The following is a 24,600-nucleotide window of genomic DNA, read 5'->3' as shown; positions in this document are numbered from 1 at the left end:
TGAAACCCATGAGCGTTACTTTATTTTCGAGAACTTTTCGTTTCACTTTACGAAAAGAAGCCTTCTTCGAATATCTCGTAACGAATATTTAATTCTTCGAAAAAGAAATACCTTCCAATGTCTTCGATAAACGTTTTCGCATTAAAATTGTACCTCGAGCAAATTTCCCGATGATTTGAAGCTCCATGATTGCGTCAGAAACTGGAAACCAATGTCAAGAGAATACTATAGCGCAGCGTGCACAGAATGATGAAACGCTCTGGTCGAAACTGTGCCGAAGCTGTACACATTATTACTGACTACTGCAGAACTCTTGTGCACGATGTATGCGTTCCATAATGGCTGTATGTAATGTACAGAGACGTGCAAAAGTTCATAGCCAGGTATCTTGTTAGTCATGACCCGGTGGATAAGTCGTTATAAATAAAGAGAATATTTCATGGAAACTCTCCTCGATTTACTTTAATTATGTAAAATCCACATTCTCCGTTTCCAGCGTAAAGGAATGCTAATAGCAATCTGTCCAGAAACTCAAGAGTCAATATAGACAGTTCAATGAATACTAATAAGGTAATATGGAACGGAGGAAATGTAATCTGACATATTCGATTGAAAATACGTAACGTAACGAAAAGGATGGATCGTTTTAGAAGATTTTAAACCTCAAACGGCTGAACGAGACTCGTTAATCAGTCCATGGGGTTAACTCCCATAGATCGATCGTAGAGTGAATTTTCTAGAGTTTGTCTTCTGGGGTGAAACTTTCGTAGACCTAAATTTCATCTTAAATTATGCAGCACTTGTGCAACACCCAGAAAGAATTTTTCTATTCCACGCGGAAGATTCATCGGTTGTTGATAAAAATAAACAAGTGCCGTGGAGAAAAAAAAATAGAGAAGAATATTGCAAGTCGTACTGGGTCAAACGTTTTGGTCAGCCTTCACGAATTACTCAACACTGCCCTCGTTCCCCTTACTCGAGATACACATTCTCCTTAACCTGAAACTGATCTCTTTTACCGATCAATGATCTCTCAAAAATCGTCCTAGGGTTGAGTTAATAATTCTCAACAAATGTTAAGTAAAAAACTCCAAACAACTCGAAGTGTCTTAAAATAAAATACGTTCTTCGTTATTAAATCGTCCACAAGTCGTCTACAGAAACGACTGGCTAATATTACACTTAAAACGTATACAAAATGTAAACGTCTGATATCACAAACATTAAAAAAAAAAAAATAAAAAAACATACTTCAAATGATCAAAACGATTCAATCGTATACGTCACGTGATCGAAAACGTTCGAACGTGATTGAAACAGATACTCTATCGAATGTAATTGAAACAGATACTCTATCGAATGTAATTGAAACAGATACTCTATCGAATGTAATTGAAACAGATACTCTATCGAATGTAATTGAAACAAACCCTATATATATATTTTTTTTTCTGTATAAAAATGAAAACTTCATAACGAATTCGGTATGCAAATTACCCAAATTTCGAGTACCCGATCCCACGATCAAGACCTTGTTCCAGCCTCGACAATAACTCTCTAAAAGGAAGCGGTACAAATTCCACGAACAATGCTTCCTTCCTCTGTGCCGTGCGGTAACAATTCCATGGAATCACAGCAAATGTAACTTCGCCGGGAAAAAGCAAAGTTCGTCGGTGACGTTCACCGCGATTAATCAGCTTTTCTACGCCAAGTCGTATTTCGCTGACGACCGAGACCAGTAGCGGATGGATCGCGCGTAACGCGTGTAGTTAGGTCAGGTGGTTTCAACATAGGAACACCGACTCGGTCGGCGGCTCCCCATAAACGCGTGCCCAGGGCGCAAGCTCGGCATGGGGGAGAGCTTGCGAGCCATACACTCGACGGCCAGCCCTGTTTTCAAACAGTCGTCGGGATTGCGTGGGTGCTTCGCGGTCGTTCGACACCGTGAAACCGGGGAGAGTTTCTTCCTTCTCCTCGATGTCGGACTACGGGAAGATATGACACGGAGAAACATGGATGGAAATGAACACGGGAACACGGTGCACCGCTCGTTGTTACGTTGAACACTTTGGCACGGAACTGGAGACACTGGAGGATCTATCGATAATCGCGAGCGTGCGATCCTGGCCCGAGCTCGAGCGAAGAATCTCGAAGATCGATCGAACACAGTGATCGCGGTAGACTTCGTGAAAAATGAGTCCAGTGGTACTCGAGTTGAACGTTTCTGGTGAACACCGAACAAACGACGAGATCTCGCGTCGACGACGTTCGAAAAATTCTCGTTTTTGAAATCTAAAGATATATAACACAGAACGGTGACGATCGTTTCACAATTGCTTTCTATTTTCGAATCGTTGACCGGTTCTCGAGATACGAACATCGCGATGCGAGATACGTATTCGAGATACCGCGAACTTTAACCGAGTTTATGAAATAAAAAAGGTGGCGTTTAAACGACGACTGTCCTCGATCGAAGATACCGGAGACGTTCAACGGAACTGGCTGCGGAGTCCTGAAGGTAAAAGACGTCGATCGTATCGCGATCGTTTCGCGTTCCTCGCAAGTGTTTGCCCAGCATTCAACGAAACGAGGTGTCGCTGTACACAAGAGAACTTTCCAAGGACCAAGATCGACTGAATTGAAAGTTACCACTCTTCCGGAACACCTACGCAACTTTGCCCGGTTCACTCGTCGACCACGAGTACCACCGTTCTCAATTTATGAATCGATCTATCGACGGTCGTCGGTTGTTTATCGGATGGCAGCGAATTAAACAGGTAACTCTCGCGCGATGAAATTTCTTGTAATAGACAACCGTGGATGAGAAATATTTTTAAAAATTGATCGTTGGTATTTTTACTCCGTTTTCTTCTATTTTATTTGCCTCCTAAAAATGAAATTCTACTCCACGTTCTGCGCAATTCTACGAAGAATTTTTATCGTTCTTTTAGTTCTTCATTTATCGACCCTGTAAGGAAATACTTCGATTGAATTGCTCCAGACGAATCGTACTTTATACTCTCTGGAGTGGGTTTAACTTCGAATTAAATCGGTTCAGGGATCATGATTACTTCTGCTGGTACTCTGATTTTTCTGATATGTATTCTTTTTATTTGAAAAAATGATGAAAAGTGATTTGAGTAAATCTTACGGAGAATTAAATTCTAAGAAAAAGGGTTAAGTAAATATTTTGGATTATCTTTTCTAATGAAAAGGAGTTAAGTGAAATTCTTATTAATTGCATAGTTACGTCGCATCTTTTTCATCAGAAAGTATTATGATGTAATTGTCTCTGTTAGTTTCTATATTTATACTGGAATGATAGATACTTTCGCATGAAACTTTTACTTTTAAATCTCAGGACACTGAGTAGCTTCTTTATACATACATTCAGAAAAATAATCGTTGAATTTGGTATTGAGTATGGTACTATGTTAATTTTTGTATTTATACTCGAATGTTAGATACTTTCGCATGAAACTTTTACTTTTAAATCTCAGGAAACTGAGTAACTTCTTTAGACATACATTCGGAGTAATCGTTGAATTTGGTATCGAGTATGCAACCATGATTAATGTATCTACCATGATAAAGAGATCGTAGTTTGTTGAAGTGTACTACGATATTCTCGTGTCAATTCACTCTACGACTTCTTTACAAATCTAAAGTAAATACCTACGCATCGTGCACATCGTGAATACGCTTAAGAAACCTCTTAAGGTTTAGTAGAGCGTGAAAGTTTCCTCAAATCGATAGGTATTATTCTCGAATGGCCGTTAAGCGATTGTCCCTTACGCGGTAATGGGATTACGAGTATCTAATTGCACGTCATCCGATGGAGTATGCCTGTTTACACTGGCACTGCACCTAATGAAGTTAAAACCCGGTAATTGCCGTAAGTGCATTAAGGGTGACACGTGGATAGCTCGGAGAGGAAAAAGTCGATGGGGCAAACGTAGGAAAGTTGCCAGCTAAAACAGACCGAAACCGACGAGACGGAAAAGAGAATGGAGCTATCGTTAGTTATCGATAATCAAAAGTGAGAGATTAAACGAACCATTTGCACAGATTGTCCCACAGAAATTACAAACGATTTCAAAAATACGTTTCGAATGAAATTTCCAGATTTCAAGTATCAAATAGACGGTTCAAATTCGATGCGAACAATTCCATTAACACGCTCTCGAGAATATTACTTTTTCGAATCTCAAAATAAAGCTTTGGAAATATATTCTTAAATTAGCTCCACTTTCGAAAAGTGTAGAACGTTTCAATTTTTCGACTCGGTGCATCGAATCGCGTAACACGCACTTTAAAATATTCTATAACTTCGTTATTTCTTTGAATTTCAAAATGAACTTTTGGAGATATATTCTTAAATGGTTGTATATTTTTAAAAATGTAGAATTTCGATTTTTCGACCCGTTGCGCCCGAATCATTTAACGTGCTCTCAAAAATATTCTACAACTTTGTTAATTTTTCAAATTTCAAAATACAAATACACCTCAGTACAATTACACGTTTCTCAACATTACAAGAATAACGTTCTCGATTCTTTCGCTCCTGCATCGTAAGCCACCCTCTTAAAACTCGACGACACTTTCTTTCCAAATGGGATGTTCGAAATGGCACGCATTATAAAGTCGCACTTCTCGTGACATTTATTCACCAACGTGACACGTTGGTGCCTCCCATTCCGTGGAAATGAATCGATAATTTCCAAGATTGTCTGGCCTTTGCCGAGCTCAAGATTCATTGGACCGATGACTCAGATCTTTTGAAAAGTCGGGGGTCACACGATATGATTTTCAGGCTAAGGACTGTACGTAAGCCGAGCTCGTTGATGTCTACTAGAGAGAGAGAGGATCGTTTCTAACGAAGTCACCTAAATCGATACAAACTTTCCGACGTTTCTACTTGTGCAAGGAGTCACTCGACGTCGCGAACTTTCCCTATTCGACGTTGTATTTCGAGCGAAAGTTTCGCACGAGACGGATCCTCGATTAAAATCATTAAAAACGATCGAAATCAGAATTTTATCTCGTGGCAAGCTTTTCAATCCGCGCGTAAAATCAGAGTCTTGCATAACTGGAAAATCGATCTACCACGTGACCTTTCGTAGTCGAGGCGCTATCAACATTATCAGGGGCAAACATTCTTTCCTCGAACAAACACCGCGTGAATTTGAAATATCGGATCGATCGGCTCACCCAAGAGGTTTTTTTCTTTAATGGAATGTAAATCATTTTCCGTGCGTACGCCCTCGACGGGGTTAGATGGAATTTTTTTTAGTAGAACCTTCGAGAATCGATGAAACGCAAAGGTTCGTTCGTGAGAAATATATTTCTCGGTTAAGCGACCGAGACACCTGTTGTCAAGCGTACTGGAGAGCTTGCAAAATTCAGCAACGAAACAATTGTCTTGACAAAGATTCCAAAGAACAGTGTACATACAACGAGTCTGCGAATCAAATTACATCTTCGGAAGCCTTGCATCTTCCACGCGGAGAAAAGGAATCGCTTAGCAGGAGCAACAAGTTTCGCTTAATTTAAAAATGAATGCAACAGGCTCGTATCGACGATTTCCTTGATGGGTACGGACTAGTTGGTAAATTGCGTTTTCTCACACGGGTAAATAAATTTGTAATCACGAGTAGATCTCTGGTTACGATCGTATCGTATAATTGTACGTATAGCACATCTTGCTGTTCGTATTTTTCTAATATATTTTTTACTTATATTTAAAAATCTCTTTGTCTTATTTCATTTCTCTCTGTCCATCGTTAAATGAAAAACAAGCATATGTGAATTTCACATTTTATTTTAATGCTTGGAATTAACGTATATTTTAATTTCTATTCAGATTTTACATTCTATGAAGATATTACACTTGACCATTCGATATTAATTTCTTTTCAATTGTACCCTCAGGTTCATATTAATTTACATACGTTACATTCTTCTCGTACTATTTAATTACCATAATTCTAGGCGCGAACTTTTTCTATATCAAAAAGAACCTAAATTAGAATTCTAAATTTAATAACGAATAGATCGTATAATTCTTCTCAGACTCAAATGATTCAACTCCAACGAGTAACTATTTAAAAAAATAATCCCAATCTGCACTTTTCCATAATTATTACCCACATTGTTTATGATCCTGCCAATTATTAAACGATCTATAGAAAATTGTTTCGTTTTCGTCAGAGTTCGTTTACAAATTTACCCTCCCCGAGTAATTTCTTTTGTACTTTCTTCCAGAGATAATTGAATTTCACTTTGCAAGTGAAACGAGCCATTCTGGCGCGGCTGTTGCGCAGGCTACCAACTCCGAAAAAGAAGAACGCAATCGTGATAACTGGAGTTTTTCCCGCGTGGAGACAATTCGAACCACCTGGTTCAAAATGTCGTCGAGCTCCAAGTGAATCCATACTTGATGAAAACCCACTTGGATTAATCCGTTCGGAGATTACCGCTGAAGGACACTTCGGGGCTGAAAGAAGGGCAACAAGATTGGATACTCGCGATGGGCCGGAAGCACAAGCGTCGCCTGATACCGGAACAGGATCGCAGGATATGCGGCAGTATCTGTTTCTGTCAGTTCACTATTGTCATCAGCTGCGTAGCGCTGGTTTATCTAAGCGTGGCAATCTATATGCCGTCCCACAGGTAAACGACAAGGCTGCATCGATTAATTGACCAAGGCCGATCGTAATGAAGTTACGACTCGACCGGCCTTAATTTCCTCGAAGATCTATAACTCGTTGCCCGACCCTGGCTCTACCCAATTCAAATTGCTTTTTTCAATTGTGGGCAAACGTGCGAGTCTCTCGTGACGAAATTCGACGTAGTTTGTAACAAAGATGCCTATCAATAACCTTTCGTAACCTTAATTGATGTATACGTTGCTTGTTCGATGTCCATCGACGATTTTAAAAACGAAGAATATCTTGGAATTTTAAATTTAATCTTTCGGACAGATATTCACGAATTGTGGGTATCATTACTGATGTACATTGTAGAGACTTTTCTTTTAAACTTGATAATTATTGTAAATTACAAGTGTACGTGTAATTTATTTTTTGGTACCTTGAATTGAATTTGAATAAGAAGAAAGAGTAGTGTGTATGTATTTGGTGTCGATTGAAAATGATCTATTTACTTTGATCTTGTAATTTCTGATGTTTTCTTATTAATTTTTCGTTAAATTTAAAGTTTATTACACATTAAGATTATATGTATTTTACTGTTTCGTATTTATATTTCTTACGTTCGAAAAATGTAACTAATTTAATTAACGTTACGAAGCAAGAAATATTAATAAAGTATCGAAAAATTCGCTCCGCTGAGAGAGCGGAATATCGTGTTCCGCCATGCGATACCGAAAGTGCCTTGGGGGAAATATTAATGAAGTCGATGCAATTAATTCCAGAGCCTTTCACGCGGGGATCGATCCGAATCCAGTCATGTGCCAAACCATTGATACCACCTTAGCTAATAATTGTGGCTGGGCGAGTTGCGGGGAGTGGTGTTTAACAAGAACCACCGGGTTTTGCCCTCAGATTCACGCAACCGTGAGGAGGAATGGCACGGACATCGTTTTCGAGAATTGTACAAAATTCAACAGTATAGCTTGTCCACAGGTACGTATCCATACCGAAGTTTGAAAGTAAGATTAAGCTAGTTTCCGTATCAATTTATATCTGTCACGTTTTTTGCATCGCGTAACACTAAAAGTACTTAGCAAAGTGAATCGATACCAAAACTCTATAGTAACTACGTTGCAAAATATTTTTACCAATGAACTTATCGTAAGTTTCATTTTTATTTTTATCGAACGATGGAATTATTTATACAGTATTGAAAAGAGTATTTTGATCACTGTCTAGAGAAAAAAAAGAAAAGAGGTAAAGATAAAAAGAAGACAATTTTTTATAAATTTCTACAATTTCTCGAAGCTTTTAGTAACCTTAGGAACATTCACTGGAAATGTTATAAAAATAAAAATATGCAAAGCAAGACATGATTGACCCTTATGATTAATGGTCTATCGCGACGCGAGTGTAAGGGGAAAAAGACAACTCATTGTCCGTAGTCAGACACGCTTCGCGTCCAATATTATACGAATTATGCATTCGTTAATTTGAAATGCATGCACAATTTCGAAACTCGTTTTTATCTTCTCAGAAGATACATACGATTCTCTTCGCTCTACAAATTACACATCGCATTAATTTACACTTAAATTCAACATCGCATTGAACAATAGGAAACATTTTATCCTTTAACGCGTTAAGATAATACAGAAGGAATTTATAATACAAGTAAACATTAAAATTCTAATAACAAGAGTTCAACCTCTATATATCCGTATAATTTCGATTCAATTTACTCTCTGAAATACATCCCCTCATAAATTACGATAAAATGTCCAGTATGCAGCACGCGGGACCTCTTCGCGCAGCGAAGCTCAGAAAAATTATTCCAATATCGTAAATATATTGAGATAATCTCTTTCCACGCCTCGTTTCTCTAAAAATGTAAGGAGCGTGCGATGTAAATCTTCTCCAATACATTATCGAGCGATTTTTAAATTTTCCATACCGGCGATATCGATTTCCTCCTCGTGGTACCGAATAAACGATATTTCTCGAACTCCTGTCGGAACCGTAACGCCCTAGGCAAGCAAATAGGTAAATGGAAGAACGTGTGCTGTTTACTCCCGACGGGGATGCAACGTTGAATAAATTGATCGGAATAACTTTAAAACTATGCGCTCTTCGCTCTTCGCGCGAAACGTGCGGAAAAATGGACTTTACGGATCGTCGAGCGCTTGTTAAGTTATAAACGCAATGGATCTCGTCCAGGGCAACAATTTTCCATTACTCTCCCTGAAATCGATGCCTCGGGGCTCGCATTCATTAAACGAAACATCTGATCCGATCGCGAAATAACGAAACCTTGTTTCAACGTATAGTTTACGTAATTACGAACGACTTTACACGCAACACATCCTCGAATATCGGGTTTCGCTTCCTTGTTCTGTTTTCAATTATGAAATCGCAACGTCACCGCTAAATCTCTTTGTACACGCTTCGAGATAATCGATAATCGCGAGAATTTCCGCGTACTCGTACGTATTCCTCCAAGTTGAAAAGTTAACTTTCCTGGCGAATTTGTTCGCAGTGTGTAAATTCGAGAATAAGAAAATACATTCTGTTGGTTTTAAAGGAATGTACTACTAGTATTTCGAGATCATCGTCAGATTTTTTAAAAGAAATTGGAAGAATAGAAAGTTATAGTATTGCAAGATAATGTGAGTAAGGGAAGAACAATGATAATAACAGATACGATACAAAATCAAGACGAAGCAGTAAAAAATATAAAAATTGAACTAAGTGAAATAGACGCGCTATGATTTAAATATAAGTTAACTTTTTGGTGAATTTGTTCGCAGTGTGTAAATTCGAAAATAATAAAATACATTCTGTTGGTTTTAAAGGAGTGTACAGAATAATAATGGGATAGAATATAAAGCAAGTAAGAAAATATTTTCCAAGCACAAATATTTTCTAAATAACCTACATAAATAAAAAAAAAGAACAATTATACCGAACTCCGATTTCTAAATATTCCCAGAAAACCGATACTTTTTCTTCGTAAGTGGAAACGCTGTTACATTCGCCCTTCAATCATCCTACTTCTAATTCGCGAGGTATTAAAAGTCACAATCGTTTCTAGAACGTTAGATATTAATTCCTCCCCACCGTATATCGCTATCTCTCGCATAAAAATCGATCCGCCATTTATTTTCCGCTCTTTGGCGAGAATGTACGGTACCCGTTGCGATCGAATTACTCGCGACAAGGGCTTGAATGTCAACTATTACAAATGTCCACATACGAGTCGCCATTATCGTAGCATCGCCACTCGGGGTTCTACTCTCACGTGTGAAACGCAAAGTGCATCCTTCTCCGTCATCGATCACTTCTCACCCTTATTGTTCGCACCGGCCAGGCGTGTCGCATCTTTCGTGGGAAAGTAATTCACAGGGCTGCGTCAACGGTCGCGCTAAAACACTGCTCTTCCGAGTTCTCATATTTCTCGGGTTAAAGGAGTCAATCAACCGTTCGAGGAGAGTGTGTTTTTTAATTAGCCGTGGTACAAGTGGTCCGACGAACGTTGCTTTAACAGTGTTAACCGAGGATAATCCGATTACAGAGGGAGAGAATGTGGGGTGAAAAGAGCATACGGCGGTTCGTTCTAACCCTTTCGCTCGGATTAAATTTAACGTATTGAATTTCATATGTATCAAAATAGAACGAAGAGATACGATGCATCGGTAGGGAAATTTTTTAAATCTTCGAAAATAGTCACCGTATGAATATATTAAAAAATTTTTTTTTTTGCTGCGATAAAAGCTCCACTTTGATTGTAGGAATTATCCGTATCGAGTTTTCCGAGTATCGTGTGAAACTTTACACCTGGAAGTGAGTGGATGTATTTCGTACACTGTGAATATGATAACAACTATCCTTTCTTCCGCGATAAAAGCTTCACTTTGATTGTAGGAATTGACGGGTATCGAGTTTACCGAGTATCGTGTGAAACTTCTTACCTCAAAGTGAGTGCATACATCTCGCATATCGCGATTGTGTCAATAACAACAGTGATTAATATTATTTTACTCGAAATCCAAGTTACGAGATCGTATTATACTTTTTCCTTTCGTTTGTTCTTAGAAATCTGTAGAAACTTAATTAGAATAGAAGATATTTCTTTGAGACATCTGTTCAATATTACAATTTTTTGTTTCCTCTTTGAGCGTTGAAATATTGAGCAAAAACAAGAAAATACTCGTCTTCGTCGTTGCAGTTACAAACTACGAAGAAAATTGAGCAAATACCAGCTCTGAACAGACCTGTGTCAAAAGAAAGGCTCGATTGCACCATTTCCTTTCTAGAAGTCCAGAGAAGTCCCATCGATGCAAATAAGCAGATTGTAAAAGCAAATCACAAGTTTCTTACATAAAACGTTAAGGATATTCATCCTTACTTAGAAGAGAATTGTTATCTTACCCAGGAAGACTTAAAATGTTTCAAAAATTTCTATACAGCGACCTTGTACGTATAATACAAGGTTGTATAATACAACACAACTTGTAACAAGAAAACGGGCCACCATAGAAGCTCAAACTCAGCCTCGAAGAATTGAAAACAATTCAACGTACAAGTGCACGAAGAATTTTTACCTAAGAAAATGAAAAATCACCAGCGAGAAATGGTAGATTCTTACATTTTGTAAACAAAGTTTCGATTCCTCTGTACCATAAATCATAACGTTACTTGCAACTACGCTTCGTGTTTTCCAATAAATGTCTCGAAACGATCACACGTTATTTCTACGAAAAGATTAATATCTTTCAAAATCAATATCTATACAACAATCTTCCCAATCGTTAGCTAGCAACACACATAAGAAAAATTGGAAGTGATTCAACGTACAAGTGCGCGATGAATGAAATTTTTATCTCAGAAAATGAAAAATCACGAGCGAGGAAAGGATTCTTGCACTTTGCAAACGAAGCTTTGTAGTCGAGCGAAAGAGGGCTCGGTGAAAAAATTACTGCGCGGATCGAGTACCTTCGCTTGCAAAGTGCTTTCTGAAAAGGTTAACTTGACGTGTGGGGGAGGAGGCTTAAAAAAAAAAGATAAATAAATAAGAGCGGACCGTTTCGACAGGGTAACGCAACCAAGAGACGGCGTTGATCAGCGTGCTGCCTCGAAACGCAATTACTTAGTGCTCTCGATTAGTTACGCGTCCGACGTGTCGTGCAAGGGACCCGACGAAAGTTTCTTCAACAAAAACCAAGTCCCCGTGCATGTCAAGCGTAAGTGATATTACCGAGTTTTGCTAATGTAATGAACATACCCAGCCGCCGGTTACTTTGATGCGGTAACCTCGTTAGCGGCCACGTAACGCTCGCGATCTAGTTCAGTGTCTTGAATTACTTTCTAATGGCTCGTGTCCTATTCATCCGCCGCACCTTTTATCGATCAACTTAGGCGCCACGCATCGTGATTTAGGATCGCGATGAACAAACTGTTTCGAACGGTGCCGGTATAAACTTCGTGCACGAGTTCTAAAACTTGCGATGTCCGGAAAACTTGGAGACTTCTGACACTCTGGACTCTGTCACTCGGAACAGAGAATTCCATTGTTCGTGGAACGTTTGTGAAAAAAAATATCGTGACCAGTCTACATATTTAGATCATTATGTAGACAATTTCTGAGTATAGTAAGAATAGAGACAATTTCTTGCATTTGTTTTTTAGATAATGATGAAGGCGATTTTAGAGTACAGTAAGAGTAGTTTTATGGTTCATTTGTGGAGGAACCAGATTTTGAAAGAAAATGTCGATGTTTGGGAATTTTTTTCGGTTATTTGGAATTTATAATATAGATGTTTAATGGATGTATTAGGAGTACATGCTTGGAAGAATATTTCTGGAAATTTTCATAAGATGTTAATTTAAATAGAAAATATAAGCATCCTTGTGCTAACAAACTTGTGCTGCACGTTCCAGGGAAAACGTTATATCTTCCTTAGTGTATTAACTTCGTATTCAAATAAACGTTCAGTTTTATAAAATGCAAAAAGTTTCGATTTCTTGCAATTGAAACAGTGGTATTCCCCCTTAAATTTCTAATTCTGTCTAACAGTGATGAAACTCAGTTCTGTTTTGTGTTTGATTTTGGTTTCATTAATTGGATTCGACAGTTGATATTCGCTTACATGGTACAGTCATGGGTTCACAAACGTTGTGACAATATTCACTGTTTATCGACGATGAAAACATTTCAGTTTCAAAGCACGAGAATGTTTGGATTTTCTTTAGGATTTTCCACGCAGCAGAAACTGTTTCATTTATTGGAAAATTTGTTGCCAGGGTGATGCGTACGTGGCAGAAAGCAATGAAACCAATCTAAAAATAACCATCAATCGTGCTGAATTTCTATCCCCGGAAAGGATAAGCGTGTCAGGTAGCAGAATACAGATTACACGTTGGGGAGTGCCCCCAAAAAATGAAAGCGACGTGTTGCGTGACTGTTATTCCGTTGGGGTTAATATCTAACTAAACCTCCCCAATTTTTTCGAACGACACGAATCTACACTGCATATGAGTTAAAAGCTCCACCTTTGTGCATTTCGTACGCACAAACTTTTGCAAAGATGAGAAATATAACAAAACACTTACCTAAAATAATTTTAACAACTTCCATGTACATGAATCTCAATGCAATAATTAAAGAATTGTAATTTTGTCAATTTGCATGCATGCTCTTTGAGAATGCAGTTTCTATAATTCTCAATAAACTGACAGTCTGATATTTCCACTCCACGTCTGACATATGCTTGACATTCTTCACTTAAAAGGGTAAAATTCATTCCCAAACCTTATTTTATTGTATGTCGTGCAAAGAATTTCGAATGAAAAATTTATTCTGATGCAATGTACACTGCAGAAATCGATAGAAAAATGTAAAATTACCATCTATCCGGTATTCTCGGTCCTTTACTCGATTTACCGAAGGTTCGTTGGCGAAAGTATTTGATAAATAGACCTCGTCACTTCCTCTCAAGCGCAATATTTCATAAAATATTTAACTACCTTGATTTATGTATCTGGTGGTAAGGGCTCGAGTTTCGAATTAAGAACTTGCTCAACAGCACCACCAATCAATGCCAAATATTAACCCGATGAAACCTGAGTAATCAAAGTAAAAGTTACCTAAATTCAAATTCAATCGATCAATTCAGTCGACTCGGTGAACTCGCGAATCGAATCTTAGTTTCTGTAATTAAATTATTCCTGAATACTAGAAACCCCGAGAAATTTGATAATTCTATTTTCGATCCGGTATAGTGATCTTTGTCATTGATTTGTCGATGAAAGCTCAATTAATACCACCCAAAATCGTTAAAGAAAAATACCTTCAAACGAGAGAAACGTCGACTATCGATGTTTCCTCCTATTCTATGTCTAGCAAATCAAAATCGAACTCGTCTTTCAGGTGAACATAGCTTCCTCGAAAAAATACAATTGCAACAACGGCAGCGAGTGCAGCGTGCTCTCTGGTGTATTCAACTGCACTCTCGGCCACTGTGCGAACATAAGCGAGCTGATGTTGTGCCATCACAAGGCTGACGGCATCGTCGTCGACAGCGAGAAAGACAACATGAAGCTGAATGGCTATTTCAGCTGCCAGAGCTCCAGGTGCACGAAGATCAAACCCCCGTTCAGGTGTGATCGCTATTGTCCAAAGATCAGCACGTCAGACGTGAACGTGTTCCTCATGCAGGACGACAATATCATCACCGCGAAATGTGAAAGCGGCGTGGCTCTCAACACGGCTAACGGAAACTTGCCTGGAACCAGGCTGGACACACCGGAAAAAATCTGGGACGATCGAAACGGTAGCATCTTCGCCAGCTGCATAGCTGTCACCAAGGACAGGGACATAGTGAGGTAAAAATTGAAATTACTCGTCAATTAGATCGGTACGGTTGAATCGAACTCGATTGACCGTTCAAAGGCATCTTTTGCATCGCGTCGTTTACTGAATGTTCATAAAAATATGGAATCTACTTTCGAGATCAGTTCCTCGCGACGATACGAATCAAAAGGTCCTTTTTCACTTTGCAATCCGAGGTTCCGTTATTGAGATACGATCGGTTGAAACTTTTGCACGTGAGAGGGTCGTGAACACGTGTGCAAGTGCATGTCGATCAACTGACCGGAATAAGAACGGTGCGTGCCAGGTCAATTGCTACTTGCACTTTAACTGCTTGTATCTCGGTAACGAAGCGTTGGATTGGAAAATGATAAAAAAAACTTTTCGATTTCTCTTGACACGAGAAACTCATTCTCTCGGTTCTGAATAATATTCCTCTTTTCGCAAGCACCTTTTGTAATATCTACTTGCTTCTGATTGAGAGATCCACGCTTGCGCAAAAAAAAAAAAGAAAGGAATAGAAGGATATTGAATCGCTATGGTGGGAGTAACAATAGCCCAGAACGATCAGCTTATTTTGATCCGAGTAGAAGACTTATTCACGTGATTCAGGACAGCAATTAAATGTAGGATTCCCCGCGTAATGTGTGTTTTATGAGGTCGAGATATACCATTGTTTTTCTATCGTATTCTAGAAATATTTACTTCCACGATTCGATAAAAAGACAGTCGTTAATCGATCGTAGCACGAGGTTACAAGTTCATGAAGTATCGTCTCTGTGTAAGGGTACAATATAGAACTGTACACTCCGTTTTCAAATTCCAATGAAATACACCCCGGGACGATTTCGAGATTAATTCGATCCATTACGCGAGTTTCAAATTAATTCAAAACAATATCGAAATCTACAATTCCCTTTCAAATATCAATGAAGTACGTATCTAGAAAGCTTGAACATTAACGAGATCCATCGTGGAAATTTCAAATTGATTCGAAACGATATAAAAATCATTTCGCTTTCAAATTGCAACGAAGTTCATTTCTGAAAGACTTCGATATTAACGCTACGCGTTACTAGGATATTTCGAATTAATTCTCGAAGAATCAAGAAACAATATAGAAATCTACACCTCGTTTTGAAATTCCATCGAGGTACATTTCTGGAAGACGTCGACATTAAAGTGCTCCCATTGCGCGAATTTTAAATTAATTCCAAACAAGTAGATTGCATCACAATGACGAGGAAACCTGATCGAACACGGAGTTCAGATAATGGACGAAACTGTTGCATAATTCCCCGTCCCGATGGTTCAGTCGATACCGGCTAACGACTGCTTCGATCCTTCCTGACAGCTGAAATCGCGAATGCAAATCCGTCCGAGAGGGTGGCCGTACGTTCGAGTGGACTCGATGTCTGGTCGCGTAATTAAGATGTCAGGGAACAAACAGCTCTACGATTATCCGTATTATCGGGACTGAATGGGTTCAGTGTCAGCCACGGGTACGATTGGGGCCGACCACGAGAGGAGAAACACGAGTTCGACGCACTTGGTCGCGTCAGGGGTCAACGTCTCCGTGGCTAAAGGGGCCGAGAGTCACTCCGTTCCACCCTCATATTTTCATCCTTTCGATCCCGACAAATCGTAGTTTTCGCGAAACGAGAAATCGAGAAAACGAGAAATCGAGAAAACGAGAAATCGAGAAAACGAGAAATTGAGAAAAAGAAATAGAAAACGAGAGAAAAGAAAAACCAACGGAGCCTCGTAAGAACCGACTACAACAATGGACTCGCCAGGAGTACCGCCAAGTAACCGTGCCCAACGTCGATCGTGCAATCAAGCTCACGAGGCATTCGTCATTCACGAAATTGACTCTGGATCCCTTAAAACCGAATCGTCTCGAAATCTTCGAAATTGAAATAACTAAACAGTTACGTCGTAATCGCGTCTACGAGGATTTAGTACGCTCGTAATCGTGTTCACGCATCAATTTCCATCAAGGAGGACCCCTCTTTGAGCTGGTCGCTTCCGCGAAGCGTATCCGCGCGGCTCGACGAGCGTGAAATTCACCGAATCAATTCGCGACGCGATAAAAACGAGGGAGATCCGTCCGCGGGGTGTCCTTCGAACTAAACTGAATTCCCGCGACGCGATCTGAATTTCTAATTGCATCCTTACACGTTGTACGCGGCATCAATTACACGTTATCGGGGACGCGTGACGTTTCCGCATATACTCGTTTCACGGAGTGTGGAAGACATCGATAAGGGTATTTCCATGGCAACCATTGATCCTGGGTTTCCTGTGGCTCTGCCCGATTCAATGGCCCCCAAGGCCACGTTTTCTTCTTTTTCTTTTTTTTTTTTTTGCTGGCTCGTGTTGCCCTCCCCGAGCGTTTCTCTTACCCCCACCCTCGGACCTTTCGTGTTCTACTTTTGCACTTTCGCGAACGCGTCTCGTAACGTGATCACAAACGGAGCGAGGCGAGGAATCCCCCTTTCGGATCAATCGAACGAATGGCTGGTTCCTTTAGGCCGTGTGTGCGAACGCTATGCGAGAACAGAGGGATCGTTCCGCTGGAAATGTGTTTGCGAAAGGAAAGAGTCGTAAGAAATATGGGAGTTATCGGGGATACTGTCCGTAGGTACTCAATTACTATTTCTTTCGGAAAACAAGAGACGTAACTGGAAAGGGTGGATAGCACACAGTACCTACTTACGCGGAAAGTGATATTTATTTAACTTTATATTGTATTTTTAGCTCCGTTGGGTATTTTCGTGAAACGAAAGTAGTTTGTTGATACCTATTTTTTGTTCAATTGTGGTAGTGTATTAAGAACAAAATATAGGTATGGTAAATGATAATCGTTGCAGTGTGAGTGTACTGTTGCTTAGAAATATATATTGGAACGAGAAACATAGAATTCGATGTTCCAAATGATAAATTTATTATATTCCAAGACGACATTAAAGATTCGAGTCTTCGTGTTAGGTATTTATAAATCGTTTAATTTGTTCTATATTCTACCAATTTTAGTACAGATTCATATTTCTTCATTTAATTATGAATTTCGTTCTTCTTATTAATTTTAATAAGATATATCCGCGATGAATTTCAAATATTAAATGAGACAGTTTGAGGAATACGTAGCCCGTTGGTCGATTTAATTAAAATCGATCTGCTCTCTTGACATTTAATAAATTTGCCCAATTTTATATTCAGCATACGACGTATGATAATAAGTTGAATAATGAATTAAATAGTGAATCGAATGTATTTAATCTTAATTTTCAATCCGTCTTTCTGTATAAATTTATTTGCCTGCCATTGTTAATGGAAAATGAAACTAATAACCAACGAGAAAACGAAGTCGCTAATGGATTTATTTACCTTACTGAAAAAGTTTGTTAAATATTCATTTTACAGATTAAAATACACTGCAATGAACTTAATGAACACAACTTCCGTCGTCGTGATAAACGGAGTTTTTATGAAAAATTCATGGAATAATGAATTTCTTACACATACAAGAAGCATTTTCGTTTAAAAATATCTACAATGAAGCAATTTAATTCTGATTAGTCGAGAATCTACTAGATCGATCTTTATAATTTCTCTAGTAGAATATCCTCAACAATTATGGAACGCAAAGCAAATCAAATTTCATTTCATTAAAATTTTTCTCGTGCAAATAAACTTTGTTCGTCAATGACTCTTTGTATACGATCAAAATTAAAAAACATTCACTAAACTTCACGTTGATAATTATATTTTCTAGATTCTGTAATATTTCTACGAAAAAAATTCTTCGTTGTGACTAGCAATCTATTTTAACCTCTCCAAAAGAAAAAAAAGAGGTAAAAATTTAAATGTTTGCTACTTTCCAAATGTACACGTGGATATAATCTACAGTACACGTATCGAGACAATGTGTTGGACTTATCTTGGGAATCTTTTATTCGCGAACTGATCGCTGTGAAATTGTTTGCCTCGTAATAGTGAATGCAACGAGACAATGTCTGAACATTCGCAGCGATATTCCAATGGCTGTTTCATAAATCGTGTCCCGACATCTGTTCCACAGGACAGAGGACTGCGTGAACGGCACCCTGTTAGGAGAAATCCCGGTGCCTCAGCCGTATATCAACTTTACGAGCTTTCTGACTATATACGAGAAGAGCTTGCAGTATCCTGTGGATCCAACGAACGTCTACATACCAGCCCAGCGATCACTCACGATTTACAATAGTTCACGTCTCTACATCAACCTAGAAGGTTGCGTCAACACGCTCAAGGGGGAATGTAAAGATTTTCTTGTCAGTCACGGTCGAGATGGCGACAATCAGACGGCGCAGAGTAGATACCCCTGTTATTACAACAAGGTACCTCATTTTTCGTAACCTAATCATCTTTCACTGTTTCCGAAATATTCACCCGTTTGTACAAGCTTCTCGTTTATCAGCTTACACGTTCGAGCAACGTACCACGAAATGCTTTCATCGTGTAATTTCTAATTATCAATCGAGAACTGCTTTCGCACTGTAAACAGAATTTTCAATACCACATATTTCCGTTTCTGCACCAATTATTACGAATTTAACGTGGGTCTGTTTCCGTGTACATAAATCACATCTGCTTCGAATTCCTTTTCAATTTTCTCTCGTTATTTGAAAATGCTTCCGCTCTGTACAAAACGTTCGGTACGATACACTTTTATCTCTGCAGTAGTTTTTATGAATTTAACGCAAGTCTATCTCGAATACATAAATTACGTCTGCTTCGAACCCCTTCGCAATTTTCTCTCGTTATTTGAAAATGCTTTCAATTTGCATGGAATGTTCGATATATTTTTATCCCTAAACAGTTCGTATCGATTCAAGATACAGAGAAATATTACTACTTTGGAAATATAAGTTACTGTAGCTCCGGAACCCTTTGCAATTTCCACTCCATTGCTTGAGAATGCGTTATCGAAGAATTTGCAATTTTATAAATTTTCACGTTTGCAACATGAATTTTCTAGCTTCAAATTGAACGATATTACTTCACGAATATTAGTTCATATTTTTTGAAACCTCTTCAAATCGAGTTCGTAGAATTCTTTTTTAAATAAGCTTCCACGGTTACTATTGCTTTAAAATTTTTTTCTTATATAGTTGCTGTTCATTAATGTAATAAATACGAGTTAGTTTATAATTTATGGTATATTAATCGATGTATAACTACATAAATGTTACACACTCCAGTTCCCTAATTCGATTATATATCGATGCAGCTTTTATCGTTCCAAGCGTGCAAAAAATTGAGATCACGAAGCTCGAATTTAGAGAAGAGTTTCTCACGCAAAAGAATATTTTTATGACATTTGAATCCCAAGAACAACACGCTCGCGTTTTCAATGTACTCGAATTTTCGATAACAAAACGAAAAGCGAATTCCCTTCTCCTTTTTCCCTTTCACGAATTAAATCTATTTGCCACAAAGTACGAAACCCCGCGATAGAAACGAAACAAGCTCTCCAGTCGCGACGAAATAATTCCATTACGAAAATTGCACACCCCGCTTTCATTTCATCCCGATCAACTTTTTAACTCGATTTAACCGATTCGCGTAACGACGTTTCATTTCCTCTAGCAGTACCTACAAACTTTAAACCAATTAAGTCGAATTTGAACGCTAATTCTTTCCAAGTGAAACTCCCCGAAAATAAAATTCCACACTCGTGGGCATTGCAAGCGACAACTGACGTTTCATTCCACTGTTCCTTTCAAATTACCAGTAGCGGAGAACAATTATTCTGTATTTCATTACGCCCGCCAACAACGTACAGACATACAGATAAAGGAGTTGCGTAATTGCTGGTCCATTTTATTCAGAGCATGGTTTAATGAGTAATTCGAGTGAATTTCATCTTACTCGAACAATGTGTTTCCCGTCTCGTAACAGGAGGGACTGTCTCGCGTACCGTTGTTCGTTTCCATTAATTGGATTCTTAATGAAATTATTTTACACCAACGCGTTAAAGAAACTCCTAACGATCGGTTCACGTCTCCTGTTTTCGCAACGTGACTACACCGTCTTGAATTACTTACTTTCTTTCTTTCTTTTAACCTCGCGCTGAGCGGATTCGGATGAGCTCGGAATTACACAACGGAATTTTCTATAGAACCGCGTCGCGTGCATGGTTGTAGAATTTTCAATGGGACGCCGTGAAATTGGATGTCAAGCGTATATTCTATTCATCGTGTTTCGCGTTTCGTGTTTCGCGTACGATCCTGTCACGAGAAGAATACGAGTTAGCGTGTGCAAACATTTTCCACGGATATCGACTATACAGCGATTACTAACGCAGTGAGTAACAAATGGTGAATAAATTGAAACAATACGCTTAAATTCCGTATATCTTCATAGTAACGCAATATGGTTTGTGTGTAACTAGAGACAGATTAGAAGATTTTTCTTTTAATTAGGTATCCAGGTTTCAAGTTAATCATTATGTTACTAACTGAGGAAATTCTGAATCAATATTTAAATAATTACGGGTACGTTCAAGGATTATTACTTTAAATACGTATTCAGGATCTAGGTTAATTATTATTTAATTACTAACTGAAGAGAGTTTGAATCAGTGTATAAATAATTACAGGTACGTTCAAGGATTTTTATTCTAACTACGTATTTAGGTTCTAGGTTAATTATTATTTAGTTACTAGCTAAGAAAAGTTTGAATCAGTGTTTGAATAATTAGGGGTGATTAAAGTTCGAAGACTTTTATTCTAAACATGTATTTGGAATCTATTTTAATAATTACAGGTTACTCTAATTGAGAAGATGTTTTTTCACATTTAAACATTAGGTGTCTACGTTTTTCCGAGAAAACCTAGAAACTTGGAAAAGTTGAGAGAAAATATCTCATATGAAACGATGTTTTTCGAATCGCCGCTTCACCTCCAACTAAAACATTTTCCCGATGTTTCTCAGCAAGCATATTTTTTCTTCCGGGTATTGTGTACATAACAAATATTGTTCTACATTATGCAACGTACTCTGGCCTCCAGGGATGTTTCCCTACGCCTTACGAAATCGAAAACAGGTTCAATGATTCCCTGTGGGAAAGCTACGAACTCGTGGCACGTTAAATTTAATTTGCAATTGGATTCGCATCAAAATGCTTCTCGGAGTAGATTTTTCATTAATTTTTTTAAACAGATACTCCTGTTAGTTAAAATCTCTTTACGGATAAAAAGGTATGGAGATACTTGAGCAAAGAATGATCGTTTCTCAGGTTTCATCGAAAAGATACCGGTAGGTAATTTAAATCTTGGAACTAAAAGTAAGCTTTGAAGTTAAATTTTAAATTGAAGTCGATTGATATCATTTTGCGTGATATTTACTTTCACGAGTCTTTTTATCGCGTTTAACTTTCCTTTCGCAACTAAGTGTTTTCAATACTTGTAACATTTCCAGGTAAAATGTTACTGCGCGAATAAAATACACCGCGAATTACATGGAATAAAAATGGAATAAAAATATTATTACGGGACCTGTATCTACGAGAAATAAATAAATGAACACGCAGCTACCTTTCACACATCGATGTTTATGTTTACTCTAGAAACACTACCTAATTAATCATGGGATAGATCGACATTTAGATCCATATAGTATTGACATTGGTTCGAAACTACAGTCCTTGTATTTGTTTTCAGTTTCATAGAAGACTATACTAATATTAGAAATTTGATTAAAGAATAGAATTATTAAAAGAAAAACAAAAATATCTTCATTTCACACATAGAAATCGTTCTCTTGTAAATTCGATCTACCTTCGCATTTCTTTCTCTTTCCTCTTCTTTTTTCTTTCTTTCTTCCCTATAATTATACTTTTCCTAATCTTAACGCAACTCCAGTACCATATACTTATAATAATTTCTGTAATTTGGTATTTAACTTGAAACTCGATCTTTCTTTCCTTAAAGGAACTTCTAATTACCTATGGAGTTAAAATACCAAACTATATTCCTGTAAATGTTCACAACGTTAGCTCCAAAAAATCATCCTACATTTTTGGGATGATGTAGGGTGATAATAATTGGTGTAACCACCAATTATTAAATTTCTCCCATTTTTCAATACTTCTGACCACGCATTCGATTTCCAAATTTTGATACTTAACTAAAAAATCGATGCGTTACTTCCTAAAGAGAACATCTAATTACGGAGTCCGAACATTAAACTATATTTGGACTCAAAAATTTCGATATTTAACTAAACTCTATTCCTCTTCACAAGTTTAACTCCCAAAAATCATCCCACGTTTCACAGTATACTTCATAAGATACTTCATAAAGACGACTTCTAATCACAAAATCCAAACAATAATCTATATTCGTACTCCAAAATTTCGATATTCAACTAAACTCTATCCCTCCAAATGCTCACAAGTCTACCTCCAAAGAATCATCCCACGTTTCCCATTACCGATTAATTGTTCAACACGTCGTCTGACCACGCGTTACGAACCCCCATGTTCCAGAACAACTCGTTCTCCGTAGTGGCGCGTTTCGACCTGAACAAAACGCGAACGGAGTTGCTGATCGCTATAATCGTGCCGTCGGGTCTGTTCGTAATCAGCCTGACGACGCTGGTCATCATAACGCGCTCGGTGCAAGTAGGCGACGACGCCAAGATGCGGTGCAGATACTGCGTCGACAAACAGGAGGTCGAGGGCGAGGACGAAGGGCTGGTCGAGGCGACACCCTCCTCGTCTCAGGGTCAGATGAACGAGAACGAGATCAAAAGTATGGCGCTTTAGCAGTTTAAGCCGCCAGGGACGAGCACCGCGCTACACTACGAGAGGGTGCCATTGATCGACACCGACGAGGCTGAGGACTCGTTTTAACGGGGACGTCGAGCGTCGTTCTGTCTCGATTAAAATTACAGTGGATCCGATCGATGCCCGAACCGTTCCCCGTGAACTTTAACGCGTTGTTCTCGCCATTCGTGCACGAATCGATGGTTCGCGAAAGTGTCAAGTGTAAATACTGTCGGAAACGCAGTGGTCTGGGGATTCAATCGAGTTCACACGAAAGAAAGTCTTTGTGATTGTGGAAACGGTACGAGCCTTGTGTTCCAGCCGATGGATACCACACTGAACGACTTTAACGAATCACAGATACGAATCGAAACGTCGATCCGCACTTGAGCTCGTATTGTCGTGTTTACATACGATTGTCGAGACACGAGTCGATCGTTGCATTCTCACGATTCGGTACATCTGGATGGGAGAAGATCGTTGCGATTGAAAATTGTCACGCGTTGGACGTGATTTATTCGAAGGATAAATTGAATCGATCCTCTTTGATTGTCAAATTTTGTTCAAGTATCTGTAGATCGTAATATTGAATTGAAATACAGACGTTGACGAATGTAACCGAAACGTGTACGATGTTATTTTAATGCACTATCTGGAACAGCGCACAAGAAATGTGTTCGATTTTCATATTTTATCGTTTTCAATGTTGTTCAGGATTTGCAGAACTCTGTTGCATAAATGGATACGGTATAGAGTTCTCAGTATATATTCTTTCGACAGATGGTAAGTGTCGAGTCGAAGAGATGGAGCAACGACAGATCTTAGGTCTTCTTCCCAATGTAACGTACGAGGAAAGTGAAACAGTTACCCGTACAAGGGGCCAAAGTAATTGTAGATAATTACACGATTATCTAACCGAGCGTCTGTACACATTGTGTACACGTTGCACTATCACCGATGCCTTTGACATTTTCTGACTAGGTCTTCGTACGATCGACAAAATAACGTGTAATATGTACACTAAATCCGATTGAATTACTCTTATTTTATACGGGTCTCTATTTGTAAACAGTCTTTTCACTTTGTCGCGAGAGGAGAATATTTTAAATCTAAGAGCAACCACAAAGACTTACTTTTAACGATCAGCTTGGAACGCGATGCACATTGAAAATTGAAATGGAAAACAGTTCGAATTAAATTGTTTGGAACACCGTTTCATGGACTCGCGATACGTACAATTTCCTAATATTACGAGTTGACACCAC

At 38.5% G+C, this 24,600-nt stretch overlaps 2 protein-coding genes across 3 annotated transcripts in view; one reads left to right on the top strand and one right to left on the bottom strand.

The window, feature by feature from the left end:
* The window catches only part of LOC143152101 (cilia- and flagella-associated protein 298), a 133,115-nt gene that overhangs the window by 95,289 nt on the left and 13,226 nt on the right, over window positions 1–24,600 (bottom strand). The gene's annotated exons all lie outside the window — the stretch shown is intronic.
* On the top strand, window positions 1,814–23,335 carry Teh4 (tipE homolog 4 phospholipid transfer protein). 2 transcript variants are annotated; one of them, XM_076322225.1, is made up of 7 exons: window positions 1,814–2,177; window positions 2,443–2,777; window positions 6,265–6,672; window positions 7,436–7,646; window positions 14,080–14,534; window positions 18,605–18,902; window positions 23,057–23,335. In XM_076322225.1, the coding sequence occupies exons 3-7, from the start codon at window positions 6,530–6,532 to the stop codon at window positions 23,333–23,335; spliced, it is 1,386 nt and encodes a 461-aa protein (XP_076178340.1). In that variant the 5' UTR covers window positions 1,814–2,177; window positions 2,443–2,777; window positions 6,265–6,529. The 2 variants fall into 2 exon arrangements, with proteins under 2 accessions (XP_076178340.1, XP_076178339.1); XM_076322224.1 differs by having other exon boundaries at window positions 1,814–2,227.

This window comes from Ptiloglossa arizonensis, chromosome 10, assembly GCF_051014685.1.
Source record: "Ptiloglossa arizonensis isolate GNS036 chromosome 10, iyPtiAriz1_principal, whole genome shotgun sequence".
In the NCBI taxonomy this organism is placed as follows: domain Eukaryota; kingdom Metazoa; phylum Arthropoda; class Insecta; order Hymenoptera; family Colletidae; genus Ptiloglossa; species Ptiloglossa arizonensis.
This window is presented reverse-complemented; position numbering and strand designations above follow the sequence as displayed.

What these genes read in the sequence shown, in the direction of transcription:
- Teh4 (XM_076322225.1), top strand. Translation starts at nt 6,530, where the DNA reads ATGGGCCGGAAGCACAAGCGTCGCCTGATACCGGAACAGGATCGCAGG. An exon ending in AAGGACAGGGACATAGTGAG is followed by an intron (nt 14,535 to 18,604) that starts GTAAAAATTGAA and finishes TCTGTTCCACAG; the next exon opens with GACAGAGGACTGCGTGAACG. An exon ending in ACCCCTGTTATTACAACAAG is followed by an intron (nt 18,903 to 23,056) that starts GTACCTCATTTT and finishes CCCATGTTCCAG; the next exon opens with AACAACTCGTTCTCCGTAGT.